The 20,468-nt window shown below is 37.7% G+C and overlaps 1 protein-coding gene across 11 annotated transcripts in view; it reads left to right on the top strand.

The window, feature by feature from the left end:
- Positions 1–20,468, top strand: part of DLG1 (discs large MAGUK scaffold protein 1) — a 146,365-nt gene that overhangs the window by 18,566 nt on the left and 107,331 nt on the right. The window contains exon 1 of one of the 11 annotated variants that reach the window (XM_066193305.1): positions 6,207–6,402. The exons of the other annotated variants lie outside the window; for them this stretch is intronic. Within the exon in view, the coding sequence (XP_066049402.1) occupies positions 6,373–6,402 (30 nt within the window). The 5' untranslated portion in view covers positions 6,207–6,372. Of the gene's footprint in view, positions 1–6,206; positions 6,403–20,468 lie in introns of those variants that run through there. 11 annotated transcript variants of the gene reach the window in all.

Raw genomic sequence — 20,468 nt, 5'->3', positions numbered from 1 at the left:
GCTGACTTTGGGAGTGACTTTTAAGCAATGTGTGCCTGTGTATATACATAGAGTAGTGGTATACAAGCTTAGGTTGCCTGAGGACTCCTCATGGCACGTAGCCTACTTCTGTTTTTTCCTTCCTGCTCCTGAATCTGAAGACTGGAGTTTGAAATCCCCATAGGCTGTGTATTAGAAAAAGTCAGAGCTACAGATTGCAAGTTTTCCTGCTCACAGCAGTCTGTTTTCTTTTCCATGCTCTATATTTCCTGGAACATCATTTAACAGTTTTATTTGTTTCAGTCCCCAGTACAAAATGATGGGGGAAAAAAAAAAAGCACTAAAAAGAAAAAAGAGTGATTCAAGACAGTGATAAAGCAGGAAAGGAATGTTAATCCTTTCAGTACTAGGAACTAGTTTAAAAAAACTAATGTATTCAATCTGAAAAGGACGAGTGGTTCATCCCTTTCCTTGTGTACATTAAATACTGAGCTCAAGTGTGCCTGGCCAAGCGAACAAATGTGGAACAAGATCCCGGCGCTGCGAGAGAGCAGAGCGTGTGCGGGAAGGGAGCGGCCCCGGGAGCTCTGCGCTGTGATCTGTGCTGCCATCTGTCGGTGGGACACTTGGTGCTTGACAAATACGAGGTGGAACTCGAATCGCTGCTAGAAATCTCTGACCTAATTAATTGAGTAATATATTGCTAAGGAAATAGTCTTGTGACATTCTTTATCTTTAAATCCGTAGGATTTGTTTTAGTATTTTAATTGTTTTAAACCAGAGAAGTTAAGATGTTTGCTGTTTAGCTTGAATTTAAAGGTAGCCACAATAATTTGATTTTAGATGTTGGTAAAAACCCCCACTGAGCAATGTCTCAAAGGAAATTTTTTGCTTTAGGACATGGAACTCAATCAGGACTCTCTTACAGTTGGATGAGGACACCTTTGTATTTAGTGGGTAATGGTGTCTGAAGGACTTTGGTCTGACTTGTGGTTTGCCCATCTATCTGCACATGCCCATGTGTTTAGTATCTGGCATGCAGAGACTGGCTAGCTCTCCTCTAGGGCCTTTTGCCAAATTCTTTTTTCATACAAAGAAAGCAAAAGAGGAAGTAAGGAAACAGCAGATATGTCTGCAGTTTCAGCTAAAATTTGAAGCCAAAGCAGCGTGGAAAGGAAACTTGTTTAACGTCTTGCAATTACAGAATAGCTCAGTATCACCTATGAGGTCAATTACATTGTGAAGGATTTTGACCAGCTAGGTCTTGAAAATCTCAAGAACTGGAAATGCAAAACTTTTCTGATCAGTCTGTTTCAATGCTTGACTATCCTCATGGTGAAAAGCCTTCACCATATTTTTGACTGAAATTTCTGTTTCAATTTATTTGTGGTTTCTAGGGTTTTTCCATCATGCAACATGGACTTGGCTTTGTCTTCTGGCTAACCCCACTGTAGGTACTGGAGGGCTGCTTTTAGGTTCTGAACTCTCTCTCCCAGCTTGAACAAGTCCTGTACCCACATCCTCTCTTTAAGGGTCAAGGCTTCTGAAAACCATCTCACCATCTTAATTGCCCTCTGCAGAACTTGCTCCAGGTTATCAAAATCCTTGTCTTGGGGCCCCAAAATGGAATTCAGTGTTCCAGATGCCCTGCTGGAAGTGCCAGGCAAAGGGGAATAATAGTTTTATGTTACTACTGGTTGTGTTTTTGTTACCACAGCTTCTGTTCACCTCCTTTGCTGTTAAGGCCTGCTGCAGGCTCGTGTTAGCTTTGCTCAGTATCTGTCAATGTGAATATTTTGAAAAGGGATAAAGTTAAACTAACTTCATTTTCCCATACAATATGGGAATTGTCTATGCCTTCTTAACCTTTTTAAAATTGTGACAGTTTTCTATGACTTCTTAATAAGATACGCGCATGTAGTCTGGAGGAAAGAATTTTGGATGTCTGGCTCCTAGTGCAATGAAAAAAATCTGTGTTTAATCAGTCAGTAGCAGTTTGTATTCAGAATGGAATGGTACATCAAGCAGTTAATCAGGATCTTAGTGGAATTCTTGTGAGGAGATACCTGCATATGTAGAGTGCATTATTAAAGTGCAGGGCGCTCTAGTTCTGTTTTTCTGTTTCTGAATTTTAACTGCAGTATCTTCACCTTCAATTTACAAATCATCCTTATCTGTTACATTAGCAAGTTGTTCTGGTGAAAATCCCTGACCTATTGTACTATGTTGAAATACCTTCTTTGCCTTAATATTTATAAAGATTCAGTACTGGTTAGCTTGATGATGCGCTGTGTCTGATTGTTGTGCTCCTTGTTATTGTACTGTCATTTTATCTCAGCAGCTAGTATAGTCCTGGGTTACTCAGGAGCTTCATTGCTTTCTCTGAGTTAACTTTACAGTGAGGAAATGGTATTTGGCTTGCTATGTATTTTGCCTTTGATACTTGAAATCCAGGCTGTTTGTACAAAGAAAAGAATGTAAGTCTTGAACCAAAGCTGAAAAAGTCTTCCAGGGGCAGGCTTCTGGTCGAAGTGAATTCGGAAGCAAATAAATAAAATCAGGATGTATACACAAGCAATAAAAAACCCTAATTGTTTTTTATAAACTTGTAATAATTACATCTTGCAGCCAGATTCAAAGGTAGCTATGAAAATTATGACATCTTGCACTTTTAGTGCTTTCTTTATTAAAGTAGCTGAGAAAATGCTTGCAGATATGATAGTGTTTGTACTGAGTCTTTGTGTCTCCTCAAATGTGCTTAAGTTGGGCATTTGGCATTCCCTTGTGAGGCTGAGCTGAGCCTGCTTCTCCGGTTACACCTGTGACAGCTCCATGTTGTGTGGCTTTTCTCATAGAATCCAAGAGCAAATTAGCATTTAAATAACCACACACACTTTTAGATTTGTGGATAGATAAAGAAATTATTTATCTGCAAAATCAGTATTTTCCAAGGCATTGTTTTCATTTGCACGATTTATTTCTATGCACAGTTTATCTGTGCATGAATTTTCCTTTACTTAGTCATCTGGTGGCTTTGTAGATAGGATCTGCCACACTGGAAAAAGAATAGGCCTGTGAACGTACAAAAGGTGACTGCCAAACATAACCTGAAAGAATTCATTAGTAATTCAAGAAAAGAAAAAACCCATTTCTTACTTTTGTGTTTCTCACATGAGAATCATCCTTTATTTAATATTAATGCCATGAATAGTGGTGAATAGGAATGCATTTTTTCCTTCTGGCCAAGCTGTATAGAATAGTTGTTACTGGTTGTTACTGAGATCACTTGAAGCTGACAGGACAGAAAGATTTATTTTTAATAAGAATGAATGACATTGAAAAAATCACAATGTTTCTCATAAATTCAGTAGAATAATAGTTATTTTAATGACTAACAGCACTATGTGAAATGTCTTACTCTTCAGTGCATGAAAGGATGACTTTTCATGCATTTCATGATTATGATTCAAGTTTCTGTGCGTTCTTTAATATCTTTCTGTTCCTTCTCACGATACAATTTAAAGGAAAGAAGGTTCTTAGTTATTTTATTAAATTCTTTAATTACAGTAGTTTACTTCTGGATTTTTTACCTATTTCTCATTTTGAAAATCTTTCTTCTGATCTCCAAAATTTAACACATACTTGCTCATTCAAGGAGTTTTATGATTTGTTTTCAAAAAGCTGTTTTATTTTTGCTTATGAAAATGCTAAAACTCCTGAATGTTTGAGTCTTGGTCAATATTTTTTGAACATTTATTTCTTCTGTATTCAGTATTTCCCGTGAAAGGGCTGCAGAAACTGCTTTTGGGTCAGGAAGTACTTTTTTTATGCATAGTGCTCTTATCTTTGAGTGCTTATCTCTCTGTACGCTATATTTATGAAAATGCGTATTGGTGTTTGCCACAAAATCTTTTGGTCTACTGGTATGGAATTTCTATTTGTGTGTGGACAATGTTAGCTGAAGATGGGTCTTGGGAACCATGTACAGTTACCAGAAGGACTTTTAACCCATCATAGTGGTGCAGTGCTTGGTAAAGGGCTCTAATGTAGCTTGGTTGTGCATCCTGCTCTGCTTTGTGCAGTGCATGCCTTACTACATTTCAAGCACGCTTGTTCGGAGGTGACATTCTGTCTGCTCTGAAGTGTTTAAGGTGCTTGTTTGTGATGAGCAGCCTGATCCACAAATCCTCAGCAAAGAAATGCCTTTTCCTCACCTCTCTGGATAGGTCTCTTCTACATCTCATAGTCTGCATTGGCAACTTGAAGGAAGTTATGTGCTTGCTATGACAGGACTAATGGCTCTTGGGTCTTGTTGGAAGGGTGGTGGCAAGTAGGAGAGGAGAAAAATGATACGTTAATGATTCTTAGTTCTAAAAGCGTCCCAAAGAAGGCAAGAGAACAAAAAAATTGAGAATAAAAGTGATGGATTCTCAATGTGAGCTAATTGTAGCCAGGGTTAATCTGCAGAAGCTTAATCTTTTTCAAGGTGGCTGAGAGAAATTTCAGTGATGAGCAGGATTGTTAATCTTTGCCCTTCATGGACAGAACATGAGGGACAAGCCAAATTTCCATGTGCTATTGGGGGTCCTAGAGCTGTTTGTGCAAGAAACGTACATTTGGACTGACTGCATGTCTTGTATTAGTCACTCAAGATGTTTCTGGCCTAGACACTGGACATGAGCCAAGTTACCTAAAAATGCATTTCCTTAGTTTTCTTTAACTTTTTGGATATTTGCACTTAGTTAATTTCTCCGAACCTTACAGTATTACAAAGGAATACTTGGGAAACGCAAGAATTTCTTTGTGAGATACCTTGTGTGCATTCGGCTATGAAAGTAATCCCTCCTTCCCTTTTCTGACACGGGAATGCTTCATCAGCTTAACTTGTTCTTTTTTGAAGTTAGAACTTTTAGCCTTCTGTCTGGGTTCAGCCAGTTTCAGCAGTCTGAAAGATGCATATTTTTCCCTCTGATGCTTTGTAGCAGTGAGAACTTCACCTAGGTGGTGACAACAGAAGTTCTTCTCAGATTTTATAGACAGTGTAAAAATGAAAAATATCTCTGGCTTGACTTGGACATGCAAGGTAAAAATCATCATCTTAGTGGTTGAATGGCATAAGATTTGTCTTAAAATTCCATTCAAGTTTGTCCTATAAAGATATTACCTGCCCACAAAATAAAATGTGTGATTTTGGAAAGATTAGTTTCCTTATATACCAGATCACCCCCTTCCCCCCCTCTAGTAGCCCTGACACCCCGCCACTTCTCCCAGTGTATATGGAAGAGCTGGGAGCAAAGTTGCAGAAAGTTTAAAGAGAGTACTCTAGATACACACTATATTCTAGAGTTGTTTTGATGCAAAATAGTCAGTTGTACATCTTGGGGTAAAAGCAAAATGATGCAGATAAGATTTAATAGCTTGAAATTACTAATTGAATTGTTTCAATATACTTCATTGTTTTCGCAGCAAAGGTGCTAGTGGGGGACCTAATAGGACAAGATAGTGGGAAGTGAGTTTGCGAGCTGCTTTCAATGCCTCTTGAGGGAAATCAATGTTGTGAGGTTTTTACCGATGTCAGGTTAGTGTTTCAGAGTACACAGGAGGCTCTTTGTGCCCAAGTGTTAGACTTTTCCCAGCCATGCTGATTAGGCTGAGAAGACAATGCCTGTGCATTCAAACTATGCCTTGTCACTGCATTACAGCCTTACAAAAGGAAATGAAATTCTAGGTTAATTCAAGGCTCAAAATAGCATTTCTCTTGCAATATGCATTACTCTTTCCTTGCCACTTTCTTCTCTCCCTGATCTACATGGAATATTCCATTCATTACTGCTTAGGAAATCAGTTATTTTGCAGTCTGCAAATGCTGAAATGACGTTAGAGGAGAAATACTTGTTTGCAACCAAAACTATTTTTGAACAAACGCTTCATTTTAGAAATTGTAGCCAGCTAAGAAAAGCTGAACTGAGATTTTTTGCTGTAAAATAATTTTGTATTGCATTTCATCAAATGATTCCCTGTGATGCTCATGTGTTAGGTAATCCTGACAGAGGAGTATATGAAACAGAATACGAAGAGGTACTTAACTGGTATGGAACAGGATTTGACATCTTTTGTAGAATATTTGCAGGGATACTTTTAAGTTTTTCAGACAAAGATAACCAAAATAGGTTAAGAATTTTTCATGAAACTTAAAGCATTTGTATTTCAGCCTGCTCCTTTTTTCTCCACGGTGTTTCTACCTCTGAATGAATCCAAAGGGAAACCTGGCACTCACTCAACTGTTTTGACTATTAAATAAGTGTGCTTTTCTCATTCTGTTGAGAAGGTGTTTAGCTGTGACTGAAAATAAACCTTTTAAATGTTTGGAAATATACCTGCTATGCTGAAACGATGGATTGCTTATGCATTGTAACAACAAAGGTAAGACGATAAAGCTTTTGATTAATGCCTACAATCCTGGAAGTTCTTGTTAAATCTTTCTTCCAGTTTTTACTACCTGTAATGAAAATGTCTTGATGGTTTTCTAATGTTGATCTTTTTTAAACCTTTAACTGCACAGATCGTCAAAATAAATTCTGTAGTTGTTGCTAAGAACAATCATAGATGTTAATGCTTGAAAAGGTAATTATGCACAGATTGAAAAGTGTATTAGAATGGTTTTTTTTTCCCCTTCGTTCTGCAGCAAGGCACTCTTTTATAAAAATTCACTCTCTTTAAATGTGCTAAAATAGTAGTTTGCTTTTTATTCAAGAATAGGAAATTCCAAATGATGTTTTACATAACCTTTATCAGGACATGTTTAAAATAATCATCAAAGAGAAGAAGATGAATCTGGCAAGTCGTGTTAGGGATGGATATATTTCAAGATACTTTATTATTTTGACATCTTGCTGCTTTGAGATGAAGACACACAGATAACCTAGTGGCAATACTTCTGTGCTAGGGTAAAGTTTTATGTAAGTTTGTTTTTAATGCAGTCCACTTGTAACTGCTAAAGATAAAATCTGATGCATAAACATAATATATTAGTACTGTGCTTGTGAAATACTGACTTGGTGAGTTTGATTTTTTGGAGGCTTTATATTTTCCTTCAAGTAGTAAATTTGTTCTGTATTCTTCCCCTTCCCTGGATGTTAAGATAGTTACTAGTTTAAATTTTTTTTGACAAACTGATTTAACTTCCAGCATTCTTCTGGATGATTTAAAACCATAAAATTTGTTTATAAAAGCTTCTCCTTCTCAAGAAATAGAATAAAATTGAACATCCTTGAGAATATTGATTGGATTTAATGATAGCTTTTATAAAAGAGAAGATGCTTTCGGGGTTTTTTGACCAAGGAAGCAAAGGTCGACTGGAATGAATGAAATTACCTTGTCTCTCACTAGCAAAGGAGTCTTTCTGATGTCTGAACTGTCACAGTTCTTTTGGTAGTTAAATATACCCTTTTAAATCATGTTTGAGTGATAATAATTTGTGGTGTTTCGGCTTTATTTATTTTAGAATATTCTCTTTTGTACAGTGAGATTGGAACTTGATCTTGATTGCTTCACTTCAGTTATATTGACACGTACCTTAATTTTACTGCACTTATTTTGAAAAGGCAGAGACAGAGCTGTCATTTTTATAACTAAAGTGCTTAACTTTAGTTTTATTTTGTGCATTCGTTCACTTTCACATATCTACTTGTCTAAGAGCAGAAAGGCAATTTATATGGAAAATTAAACCAACAGAAAACATTTGGTGAATAAAAAAGGATTTTTTTTAGTATGATTAGCCTAGCTCTGTGGGTGCTAAGAAAGTAAGACTGCTCACAGAAATGTTGCACAGGAGAGGGAGAGATCATTTCTGCACAGCTCAGGCTTACATGGGGTTAGACTGATGGTGAATTTCCACCTGGAGTTATCAGCACTTCATCCTTCCTGCCTGCTTCTTGTGTAGTTTTGGCCTCATTTAACTAAATGCTGCTGTAGTACCTTGTAGCTTCCACTAAAGCTGTTTATTTAAAGTTTATTTTAGAAAAGAACTGTTTGCTTCCCTGTGTAGCTGTGTGTATCTAATTACTCAGAAGTTGCAGTTTAATGAAAAGTACATTCCTTGGTTTTGTGCATAAATCCGTATTTAAAATCTCAAGAACAATCAATGCATGTAAGTATGGCAATTTTGAAATCAGCATTAATGTAATGTATGATAGGATTAGTAAAAATGTTAAATGCTTCCCCTTTCTCTACCTTGAGTGGAGGCATATTTGAAACAATTCATTGTTACTCTTTATTTCTGTCTAGGAAAGAGAAGAATTTGTCCAGTAAGATGAATTTTCTAGTGGATTTGAGAAGTCTTTTGTAATATGATCTTTGATATTTCTGTTTTGCTTAATTCAGAATTCAGATTTAGTCACAACAGTTCCTTAAACTAATTTCTGTCCTGTCTTCAAGGGTTTGAACTGGTTTACTTTGCCCAAATCTTGTGCAAAGAATACTGATTAATACAATATTTTTTCCTCCTTATGTGGGCACATTGGTTTGATGTAGGTAGGCAAATTTGCATCACTGCAACCATGGATACTATTAAGAGCAGGCACGTGGGCTGAGCTTACAGTAATGATTTTTATTTAAGTCACAGTTTTAAATGAGTTCATGGCACTTAAAAATACAGGATATGAAAAGTCGTTGATTTTTCCAGAAAAAACAATTTTTAGCAGTCATTCTTAACTTTGTTCCATAGCATACTTCCAGTAAAGCAGTTGAATTTAAAATTACAATGATCTAGAATAGCTTTAAATAATATATCTAGCCTGACAAGTGTGAAAAAGCAATTGTTTTGTGCCATTTTTATTTCAAAATACTAAGAAGCATCCTGCTTGGACTGCTCCAGAACAGTATCAGTGTGGTGCAGTCCTTTTTTCTGGCAGTAGCCAAACTCCAGTATTTCAGGAGAGGAGAAATATATAACGCATCAACCTGTTACTAAGGGAGAAAGGTGAAGGATTTTTTCCTAAGCTGTAAAACTTAAGCTGTGAGACCTCATAAATTCTGGATCTGAGCTCATGATGTGGCTGCAAGGTGCCTGACCAGCCACAGGAGCACAGTTACAGCCTGTGTGGCTGAAGTGGGGAAGGTGACACTGAGTTGGTATGATTCCTGCAGCTTTCCTCACTTGGCTGTGCCTTTCCTGTAGTTCAGTCCCATTGTTGTTATGGTCAGTTTCTGGAATTTGCCTCAGCTTAAATGAATTGTGCAAAATTGAATTTGCACTGAAAGTGATCTTGTCTGACCATCTGCTTAAAGAAGGGACAGCATCAACTTAGATCAGGTCACTTAGGGCTTTGATTTGGTTTTGTAAGCCCCCTCTGCCTGTCTCAGTTAAAGCAGTCTCTCCTCTGCTGTGCACAACAAGGGCCCAGTTTTGTTTTCTTAGTGTCTCCTCTTAGACATGAGAAGGCTGTTATCAGCTCCTGCCCCGTGCCTTTCTCTGGGTGAACCAGCCCAGTTCCCTGAACCTTTCTTCACTGTGCTTCAGCCAAGTGACCATCTTGGTGGTTTTCCACTGAACTTGATCCTATATTCCAGGTCTAAAAAGTGTTTGAAGAAATATAAAGAGAGGTTGCAATGCAAGTTTTAGCCTTCTGTATTACATACTGTGTGCATAAAGCCTAAAAGCTTCAATGTTGGTAGGACATAAAATATGAGAGGCAATTGTGTGAAAACAGAAACAGTGAAAAGCGAAGCTTTTATGTATAAACTTGATGGTGAAATTACTTGGTGGGCCCAAAGAAATTTGTTTTCTTAAGTGGAGGAACAAAATACAGAATTTTGAATTTAAAATTGTAGATGATATGTAAATGAGTTATATGGGCAATTTTTACACTGAAAGCTTAAGAAATACTTTCAGTACTTAATAGTACACAACAGCTCTTCCAAGTTGGCATATGTGAATGATGTGTCATAATGGGTTTTGGCCAAGGACTTCATTTTGCCAACATTTCGTGTCCTCACTGAAAAGCAAATTGCTTTCCAAACATATTTGATTGGATAAATCACAGTTATCTGGTGAGCCAGTTGAATAATACTAATAGTAAATCATTTGACTTTGCTGTGTCATCTGGTTACAGTGTTGAAGAAAAGGGTGCAGAATCAGTCATAAAAGCTTTGGGAAGTGAAAAAATGATGCAACTCTAATGTTGGCAGCATCTGCAGGATGGTATGATACTGCTCTTGCATGTAAGCTTGATGTATAATGCAATGCCAAAGAAACAGCTGCCTACTAGATAGTTGGGAAGTGTCAAAATCTAGGATGGTTCTCTGCAATCTAAAGGTTTAGCCAACTTTCATGTGGAATAGGAGACCAAGTGTATGAGCAATGTTTGCCACATTGGGTTTAAAGGGTATTTGATAAAATCAGTGAGGAATACATGCTGAGATTACTAATCTTGTGGTCATGCCAGGAGAAAGGGTGTCCCAACTGCCTGTATTTGTGGTTGTGAACAGCTCTTTAAAAAGTTTGAATTTTTGATATACAGAATGAACTTAGGCAGAGGGTCATGCTTCTAGGCTCTACAGGGCAAATAAAGAAGCCCAGTGCAACATCAGATGGCTGGTAGTTAATTCTAGAGGTTGTAGCTAAAGAAATTAAGAAATACTATGTTTTGGATTCTGTGTATTGAACTGAAAGTGGTTTCTCAGAGTTTTGAAGATAATTACGTTCCTCATTTTGATGATAAATGTTTCAAGGTGATTACTGATGACACCAAGAGTGGTGCAGGTGGCAGAGAGGGATGATGGAGGAAATGATGAAGGGACCTGATATGCAAAATCCTAAAAGCTGTATGATGAAGTTTGAGAAAACTTAGACTAATTAACTTAAGGCAAATAATTAGAAGTTTACATTCTTACTGTGTATCAGTTACAAGGATGTAATAATCTTTCTGCATTTAACTTCTTTCTAAGGGAGTTCTCTTTCTGTTAACATGTTATTTGGTATTCTCCCAGCCAACAGCATTTTAAGACTCAAGAACTTCCTGAGCCAGAGGCATTTGCTCTGTAGTATTCTTTGGCTTTCCCTTATGTGGATTATCTAGTCTCATCAAAATGTACATAGAATATAAAACCAAAGGTATAAAAGCTCTCTTTAGATGGCTGCAAGTAAACAGGATTGTTTAATTGATAACCCAGAAGTTAATAGGATTCTGTAGATAGATATTCATGCTGGCATCAGTGATGTTGGTATTTGTTGGAGTTTGTGTGCTCCAAGAAACTTGATACCAGGCACCCAAGATGTTTATATGGAGCTGATGAATTTTGCATGAAGCTCTTGTGTTATTTTGTGTGTTTGTACTTATTTCTCCTTCTGCTTTAAATGAACAAGCTGCTAATTAATACTAGAAATAAGTGACAAATGGGTTATATTTGGTTATTGCACCAGGGAGTTGGACTGACTCTGAGAACATGGTGTGGAACATGTTTAGACTGGAGATGCTGAATACAGTAGAAAAAAGGAGAATAACTTTCTGAAGGAGAATAACTTTCTGAAATCAATCCTACAGATTAAAGCCCCTTCAAAGCATTTTTGTAACTCCATTTGCCTGCTTGGAACTGTGTGGATTTATTTCAGAGGAGGTGATGATCATAACCTGAGTAATTTTCCAGATATTAATGGCAGCAGAGTGGTGAAGCATTCATTCCTGATCACTTTTGCTTTGCTGACCTTGTTTTCTTTGGGAAAAGAATTCAATCTATGGCTTCACGAGGGTCTGTAAAACTCAGTTTATGCTGCTGAGAATGCTTCTATCCTTTCTTGTTTACTGCTCACCTGCTAGGAACCTGGTAGAACTCTGTGTGCTTTTCTGCTGGCTACTGGGTGAGAACAGCTCATGGAAAAATCAAACAAGCAATAGACATTTTGAAAGATAGCTGCTGAGATGGAGAATTGTTAACTGTCGAGCAGTTAAAGTGATTCAGATGCCTGTGGAAAAGCAGGTAAAATGGTAAGACTTAACAGCTCAACATTTTAGGAAGGAGAAGGTGAGAAGAGCAGTGATTCTCTCTGCAGCAGAATCAAACTGTTTGCTCAGTTTGGCACCTGCTCATGGAACTGGACCCTCTGAGTGAACAACTTTGGCACAGTTTCCTGTTGTAATGAAAACTGTGGGAGAAAACAGTGGGTGCATAAACGTAGGGCTGTTCGTAGTTGGGCATATGGTCTCCAACACAATTCCATCAGTAGACAGAGCTGTTTAGATTTCGTGATGGCAAAAGCCCCGAAAGGCTTCCTCTCATATTTGAAGAGAGACTTCAGGATGGCTGAGCTCACTGGCTGGTTATCTGGTATGCTGCTAGTCAGATTTATTAGCCAGCACTGTGCTTGATCACTTGTTTTGTCAATGCAGTGCATTGCACCAGGGCTTTGTTAACATGAGGGATGTTTTTACACTTTATTTGAGGCTTAATCATAGTCTGATGTTTTGTCAGGGGGTATTACTCATACTTTCATAAGTGGGAATAACATTCCTTGAATCTCATTGCTAGGACTGGTATTTACCAGACCAAAAAAGTAAAACTTTGAAAACATATTCAGGTGGAGACCATCACTATTTAAGAGATACTCAACCTCCTTAGGTTTGTGTGTTTGTAAGATATGTTTCTTTGAAGACCATGCACTGCCATATCTTGGTTTGGAGGAGGGAAGGACATTCTTTAATGAAATTCTAATGCACACTTAAAGTATAACTGAGAGCTGCTGTCTTAAAGGTCAGTGTGGGCAGGAATCATCAGCATTTTCTGAATTCATCTAAATGCCCAACAAAGAATGAACAGGCCCTAGGGCGTTTTAGTGACAAACCCATATTGCCTGGAAGAATGATTCCCTACCCTCCATGCTGTGAAAACATTAGAATAATAATTACTTCCTTCTTTCAGTCTTTGTGCTCTAACAGTGAGTTTACTTGCGCCACAAATAAGATTTGTTGAGGACATTTTTGCTCTTGTCTTGGCAGGGCTGCATGTGCCAGCCTTCATTCACAGTTCTCTCAAGTGTGCCATTGAGATGGAGAACCACTGCAGAGAGTTCACTCCTCTGGATGTTCTTTCTTGCCTGTTGGAAAAGTCGTGTGATAGTTGAATTTAGCCACCTGCATTTGGCGTGCCTTTATTACCTGGTGAAGAATCCACTGCTGAGGAGTGCTTTGTTTGCACGTTGTGCAGGTGACACACCACTTGCACATCTTGTACCTCAAGCTCCAGAGCTTTTCTCCTAAGCAGACTCCAAAGGCTCTTCTGAATTTCCAGCTGCTGGGGTGGTGGATTGGCCAAATGTGGTAGCACTGAATCCAGAATGGAACAGTCACTTCTTGCATTCTTGCAAGATTCTTGGACTTTATCTATGTGTAGAATAGATAACACTCTCCAGATGGTGTTATAATGATGAACTTGGTCCATTTTTCTTCTGTAATTAAAAATAGCCTTTCACTTTTATATGCTCATTATTTCTGTGACAATAAGTAGTAATTCAAAACTGTGCATATTTGACTTGTAGTATATTCCTGTTATATATATATATATTTTTTTTTTTGTAAATGTTTTACCCAGAAGGAGACTTCTTTCTGATTTTTCAGTCTGCTGTTTTTTGTATTTGGGAAAAAAATCAAAACCCAAGCCATTCATATGTTGTAAAATGCAAGTATTTATCACATGACTGAGTCTGAAAAATCTAATGCTTTGGCTGCTTTAGCTTTAGTTTCGTTAATTCAGGTACAGTTCTCATCCAAAAACTCCAGACTCAAAATGAAGAAGAAATTTCTGTCATAATTCTGCAGTCTGAAGTGATGCTGCTGTTACAGTTCATTTTGAAAAAAATCCCCAAACAAATCACCTTTCTGCTGCTCTTTGTAATTAAATTCTATAATAACAGTTACTCAAGAAGGCAAAAGGAGGATTGTTTTATTACATGAAATATTTCTTACCTGCCAGGTTTCATCTTTCTTCAGGCTAAGGAAATGGCAAGGGAATACTTAGTTAATTTGGTGATATAAGTAAGTAGTTAACTTAGTATTTAACTTAGTGATCTGTTATTAATAAATGCATCTTAAAAGCTGTTTGTAGAAAACTTCCTGAAAATAAATGTCACTTATATGATGAGAAATGGATGCATTTCTTTATTTTCTAACTTCCTAATAGGTTGTTTACAGGATCTGATGTCCACAGCTGATTTTAGGCCAGGAACTATAATTTAGGTGACTGGAAAGAAGTCTGTAGTTGGGCTAGAAGCTGCATGGTCTTCATAACACTGTTCCTGATCTTATTTTGATTGATTGAAATACGCTTTGGAGGCCATCAGGGTATTCTGAGGAGATGGAAAAGTTCTGTTTTGCAGCATGTTATATAAGAGCCACTGCAAATCACACATACACAGCTGGAAGTACTGTTAAAGCAGTGAGGGAAGTGGTGTCTGGGAAGAAAAGGCAGGGAAAAAAAAGCTGGAAGAGGTTGTCTAGACGGCTTAGGGAATATGTTTCCAAACTCTAAAGATGGTAGTGACTTTTCAGATGAGGTGATGCTGAAATGGGAACAATAAGAATTAAACCAAAATAAAGCTAGAAATCAAAAGAATCCTTGCTGCTGAAGTAATTAGTTAATAAAAGACTTCTATAACAATAATGTAGATAACACAAGCTCATTATGATATAGCTAGATTATTTTAAAGATCATATTAAGTTGTTTATTATGTGTTTAGGTTGTGTGAGAGCCCTAGCAGAAAAATCTGTCCCACATTGCATTTTGAATGAAAAGCATCAGATTGGGTTGGATCCAAAAATAAGGATTTTTAGTAATCTCAAATCCTTTAAGCACCATTTGTAACATATTCTAATGTATCTCTGCTATCACAGGGATTGTAGAAGTACATATCTGATAATTCTAAACAGGAAAGCTAATTTCAAGATAGGATTGTTTCCACTCTGTGACTGCTAACTGGTAATCTGAAAACCTTTAATTTTTCTACCACTAATTAAAATGTTTCTTCATCTGTTCATTCAGGGACTCAACTAAAATTTAGGTTCTGTGCATCAGCTCACCAGTGTTCTGCAGTTTATAAACAGCACATTGAAACAACTCGGGCACCAGATTGTGAATGTAACAAAGTAAATAAAAACCTTTCTGATTGAATCAACTTGTTTCTTCCCTGGTTTTGTTTTTAGTTCAGATCTGATACTTGCATATCAGTGATTTTTTTTTTTTTTTTTTTTTTTTTTTTTTGTCTTTGTAGAGAGTGAAGTGTGCTTCTGTAAAAAGAGGACTTTGGAAGCAGGAATATACTCTCGTCTTTAGTAGTTTGCATTCTTACCTTTAAAGGCTGCTGTTGCAAGCAGGGAAATGCTGTCGACTGGCAGTGGAGAACTGCTGCCCTCTGCTGTGTTCAGTGTGCTTTGCTCAGGTTAACAAACCGAGACAATGCGGGATCTGCTTCCCAAAATTTGCAAAGCTTCCTAATCCCTCTGACGTTTGAAGTATGTGAGGATGTTCTTCTGAACGGTAGAAAGCCATGAAGTGTTAGTTACAGAGCTGATGTCAATTTGTTGAATTGTTGGTCATGAAGCTGTAAAATCTTGCTGATATTGTGTATTTTTTCTGTATTTCTATATTATTTTGGAAATCCCTTTATATAATTAATATTCATCCACATCCTTCATACAAATATATGCATGTGGTAATTTTTATTAAAATTGGATTATCCCAGCCTTCATTAGCCTAGTTAATGATTTTCTGTAATATGAGAATGGGCAACACTAAACCATTTTTATTTTGGTGATCTCTGCTTTTTTTTAATGAAATGTCCTAAACGGCTTTTGAAACTCTGGCAAGTATTGTTTGTATCTCTTCCTTTCTTAATTTGAACTTGTGTGTCCTCAGCAATCCAAGTGCTATGAAAGTGACTTCGACTCTCTGTGATGACTTCTCTTACAGCATCAAATAAACAGGGAATGTGAAAACGTTGTTGCCTGCATTCTCTGTTGTATGGCTTTGTTGGATGCTGCCCAGCACTGCAGTGCACAAGTGCCTTAAGTTTTTTGTAATTTTCAGTCCCTTTGCCTTTCCCTTTCTGTTTGTTGTTCTATCAACCTTACTTTAACCAATAGTTAAGATGCCCAAGGGAAGCCTTGAGTTGATCTGAATCTCTGATGCTCTGGTAGTTGGTGATGCAAATTGAATTCTTCAGAGTATAGGTACTCCTTAAAAAGAGAGTTGGACTTGTGGGTAAGCTTTGTGTAAAAAAGAGTTCTTCACTGAAAGGACAGTTTGGCATTGGAAGAGAGAGCCCAGGGAAATGGTGAAATCCCCATCCCTGGAAGCATTCAGAAGGCTCGTGGATGTTGCACTTGGGGATACGTTTTAGTGGTGAACATTGTAGGGCCTGGCTAATGGTTGGACCTGATGAACTTTGAGGCCTTTTGCAGCCCTAGTGATTCTGTTTGATGATTGTAAATGTAGGACAAGTCCCCTCTTCGGTTGCTGTCCCACTCCTGAGATAATGATTGCACATTTTTATTAGACCCTGGTTTGTTGATTTGCTCTGTTCCTTTTTGATTTGGTATTTTTGGGAATGAGTTCTGCAGTACTTTCTTTGCTTTCAAACATCTGCCGGGTAATTTAATTGTCTGCTAATGCCTGTGTTGTCCTAAATAGTTAGTAGTTGCTTTTTAAATGCCTTTTCTGTGCCATTCATCTTTTCAAAGATTAAGTGTCATATTCCCAACTCAGTTGCTTGCTTTTTATAAGATGAAGAGCTTTGTCAGTTAAGCTTCTCAAATAGAAGCCACTGAGTATCTTTATCCTTGATGTTATTCCCTGTAATTTTTTTTTTTATTTTTGTGGCTTTTATCAGATGAGATGATCAGAAAGGTTTCCAACAGGCAAGATTTATGATTCTCTCAAAATTATACAGGAAAGTAATACTTTTTATTTTTTTCTTTTTTTCTGAGCTAGTAGTTTTGTTCCACTTGGTGATTTAAAACCTCTCTATGATTTTAGTTGAGGTTTTATTTTCTAGGTGTTTTAAAGGCAACAGAGGGGAGGAAGAAGTGGAGAATGACCTACATTAGCTAAAACATGCTGTTACATTCACCCAGGTATTTGGGTCCTAACTGAAGTAATGTCAAAGCTGAAGTAGGTTGTTATTTTCTATAGCATCTTGCTAAAACATACTGAGAAGAAGTACTCTGTTTTGAACAGTTGTACAATTAGTTTGCCAACAGCTGCTGGTGTTTTTAAAGGACTGGTGCGTGCCAGGACTGTTGCCCTAGATTCCTGCTGAAATGCTGTGGTTTAGAAACCTGTATTAATATGCAGGAGCTCTGGGGTCGATAAGTAGCGTTGGGTCCAGGATCAGTATTTTGAAAGCTTGCTTGTCAGGGAAATGACACTTGCTTATAGTAAAGTATTTGATGCATCATTGCTTGAATTCTTAGCAAAGTTTGGCTCTAATTTTACAGTAATTTTCACTGTAAGAATATTTTATGTTAATGAGCATTTAGGTAATTCAACCTGCTATAAGATGATGTGATTTGAGATTCCTTTATGGAGCTCAAGTTCAGGTCAAATAACAGTCCCCACACTTCTTGCTTAAGCTGTTCTGTTATGGTGATTCAGTTGTAATTTGTGGTTTCAGTTTCTGAAGTTGTAACCTTCATCCCCCAACTCTGTTTTTCAGCTTGTTAATTAAGGTATTTCCTCCTTATTTGCAAGTTCTGAAATTGTTACTGCACTGGTGACCATATTAGTGAGCACTACATAGGAGAATGAATCCGCTAAAAGCGGCAGAAATACTTTGAAAAGTACTTTTTAAAGACTGGAGAGGTGATACTAATTTATTGGCAGTGTCAGTGCTACCCTAAATGGCTTAAGGCTTCCCCTCAGCTCTCCCCTTTACCTGTTAGGTTCCCAGGAGGTGGCAGAAGGGTTAATGACCTGCAGGCAATAACGGCTTTCCTTACCTGTTCTCAGTTATTAACAAAGTGTAGATCACTAGCACCCTTACCACCTGGATTGGATAGAGATGGCAATTGTAGTTCTTCCCATAAGAGGATTTGCATTTTAAGATGGGGAAAGTGATGGACTTGCAGTGAATTAAAATTGTAGGCTAGCAAGTGCTTTTATTCGTTGGAGTCAAAAAGTAGCATTATGAATCTTTTCCCATTTAGAGGAAGGTATCATCTCTGGTTTTGAAATGTTTAGATTCATTAGAATGATGTAAGAAATTAACTATTGGCATTTCTCCTTTAAGCATTGTACCAGCTTAGTTGTATGAAAAAGTCTTTTTGAAAACAATTGTTATAGAACCCAGTGACAGTCCTCTTTGTTTTCAGAAATGTGTGGCAAGTATTTGAACATCCACAGAACAGTACTGCTGCTGAGATTCCATCCTGATCTCAGCAGATTATTTTATAATTGACATGCAATCAGTTTTCCCTGTTTTTAAAACAGCAGGACTGAAGGACTGAGTTGTGTTTGTCTCTGGGAACAGCCTTCTCACTGTCTGCAGGCAGGGAAAAGCCCCCACTGTCATTAGTATTGTGCAAGCTCTTCATCTCCTGGCTATGGGAGGTTGTTAGCCTCATCTCTTTTCTGCTTGGCTGCTTTGATGTAGCACCAAATATGTCAAATTGCAGTCTCTTCTTGATGTGGTGTTAAGCAAGCATGAACAGCAATTGAGATGAATCTGGAGTAGTTTGAGGCTTCACCAGATAAAAGACGTGTATTATTAATATATTTTCTCTCACTCATTTTCACTTTTTTTTTTTACCAGTCTGCCCTTATTTTTTCAGGGGAGGCACAGATGCTTTATTAATTCTTTGTGAATTATTCAGGAGCAGATCTAATTTTCGTGCCTACTTTGCATGGGCCATTTAGAAGGTGTTCCACTACTGAAAACTGCTTCTCCTGAAGGGGCTCTTTCAAAAAGATAGGAAGGGATGAATCAGATTCTGAGCAATTCTACAGTAACTGAAGGATCTTCATATGTTACCCATACTGGAATAAACCTCAAAGTTGTTGTCCTGCTTTCCTCCCATCACACTTCCTCTCCAACAGTTCCTGCATGACAGTCCTAATCAAACTAGCCTTCTGTTAAAGCCCACTAGGTGCATAAGGAAAACCATGTTTTGGAGGATATGCTTAGCCTAGTCAGCCTGGGTCCTACAGAGAACAATCCAGAGTGAAATTACATCCTTGCTCCAGCCTGGTCTTGACACTGAGGAGAGTAGTTCCAGCTAATCACACTCTGCTGGATTTCATCTTTCCCACTGGGTATAGCCTTGAGAATATAACTTTGCTTGGCTGATAATTACCACTTGAGATTAGAGTCCATGCACATCAAATACAAACTGGGTAAAATCTTCATTGAAGGTGTGGAGGACGGATGAGAAAAGACTCTAAAGCTTTTGGGTCTTTCAGGAAGGCTTTTACACTTTAACAGTTTTTTCTTCGTGATTCAGTGCCTGTTGTTCACTAGAAATCTTTCTGAGAGTTCCATGGAACCATTTAGGGCTATACATGAAAACTGCTTTTTCTCCTGTATGGACAGATGGAACCAACACATCAAAGGCAGCTTTAGATTAATCACATACTTTTACTCTGATTTCAGTAATATTTTTCAAATGCAAAGATCTCATAGTTTTTAATACTAGAGGACTTTTCAGGTCAGACTGGTTTGGCTGGGATGGAGTTAATTTTCCTCTCAGCAGTCCATATGGTGCTGTGTTTTGGATTGTGACAAACTGCTGATGAACATGCCAGTGTTTTAGCTATTGCTGAATAGCACTCACACAGTGTCAGGGCCTCTTACACTCTCTCTGCTGCCCTGGCAAGTAGGCTGCGGGCGGGTTAGAGGTTGTGAGGGGATACAGCTGGAGCCTCTGACCCAAACTGACTGAAAAGATACTCCTTATATTTTACTGTCTTGCTCAGCAATAATTTAGGAGGAAGTAGCTGTTGGTGAGGTTGGCCATTGATCTGCTGGTGGTTAGTGATTTGGCTTGCCTTACTTGTATGTGTGGATTGTTGGGTTTTGTTTATTTATTATTTCCCCTTTCACTTATTTATCTTGACCTATGAGGTTTCTTCTCTTGATTTTGCCTTTCTGATTCTCTCCCTCATCCCTCTGGGAGGAAGTGAGTGAGAGGCTGGTTAGATGCTTACCTGTCATCCAGGCTCAACCTACCATGGACTGTTTCTGGACATGTTAAATATGTTTGAAGCAATTTAGTACATTCCAATTTTAGGAATTTTCTGGTTGAGTTATATTCTAATCACAGTACAGTCTATTCAAAATACGGTAATTTTTTTTCTCACTGAGATGTTGCTAATATAATGAAATAATTTTCTGTGGTGAATTTAACAGAAGGTCAGATAGACACGTCTGCTGCATGTACAACGTCTTTATTGGATCAAACCTCAAGTATTGCAAAAGGAACCATTTATTTTCAGTCATTTCCTAGTCT

This window comes from Chamaea fasciata, unplaced genomic scaffold (genome assembly GCF_029207755.1).
Source record: "Chamaea fasciata isolate MVZ Bird 193981 ecotype frontalis unplaced genomic scaffold, bChaFas1.0.hap1 SCAF_11, whole genome shotgun sequence".
Lineage (NCBI taxonomy): Eukaryota > Metazoa > Chordata > Aves > Passeriformes > Sylviidae > Chamaea > Chamaea fasciata.
Note: the sequence above shows the minus strand (reverse complement) of the source record. Positions and strands in the feature narration are given on the sequence as shown.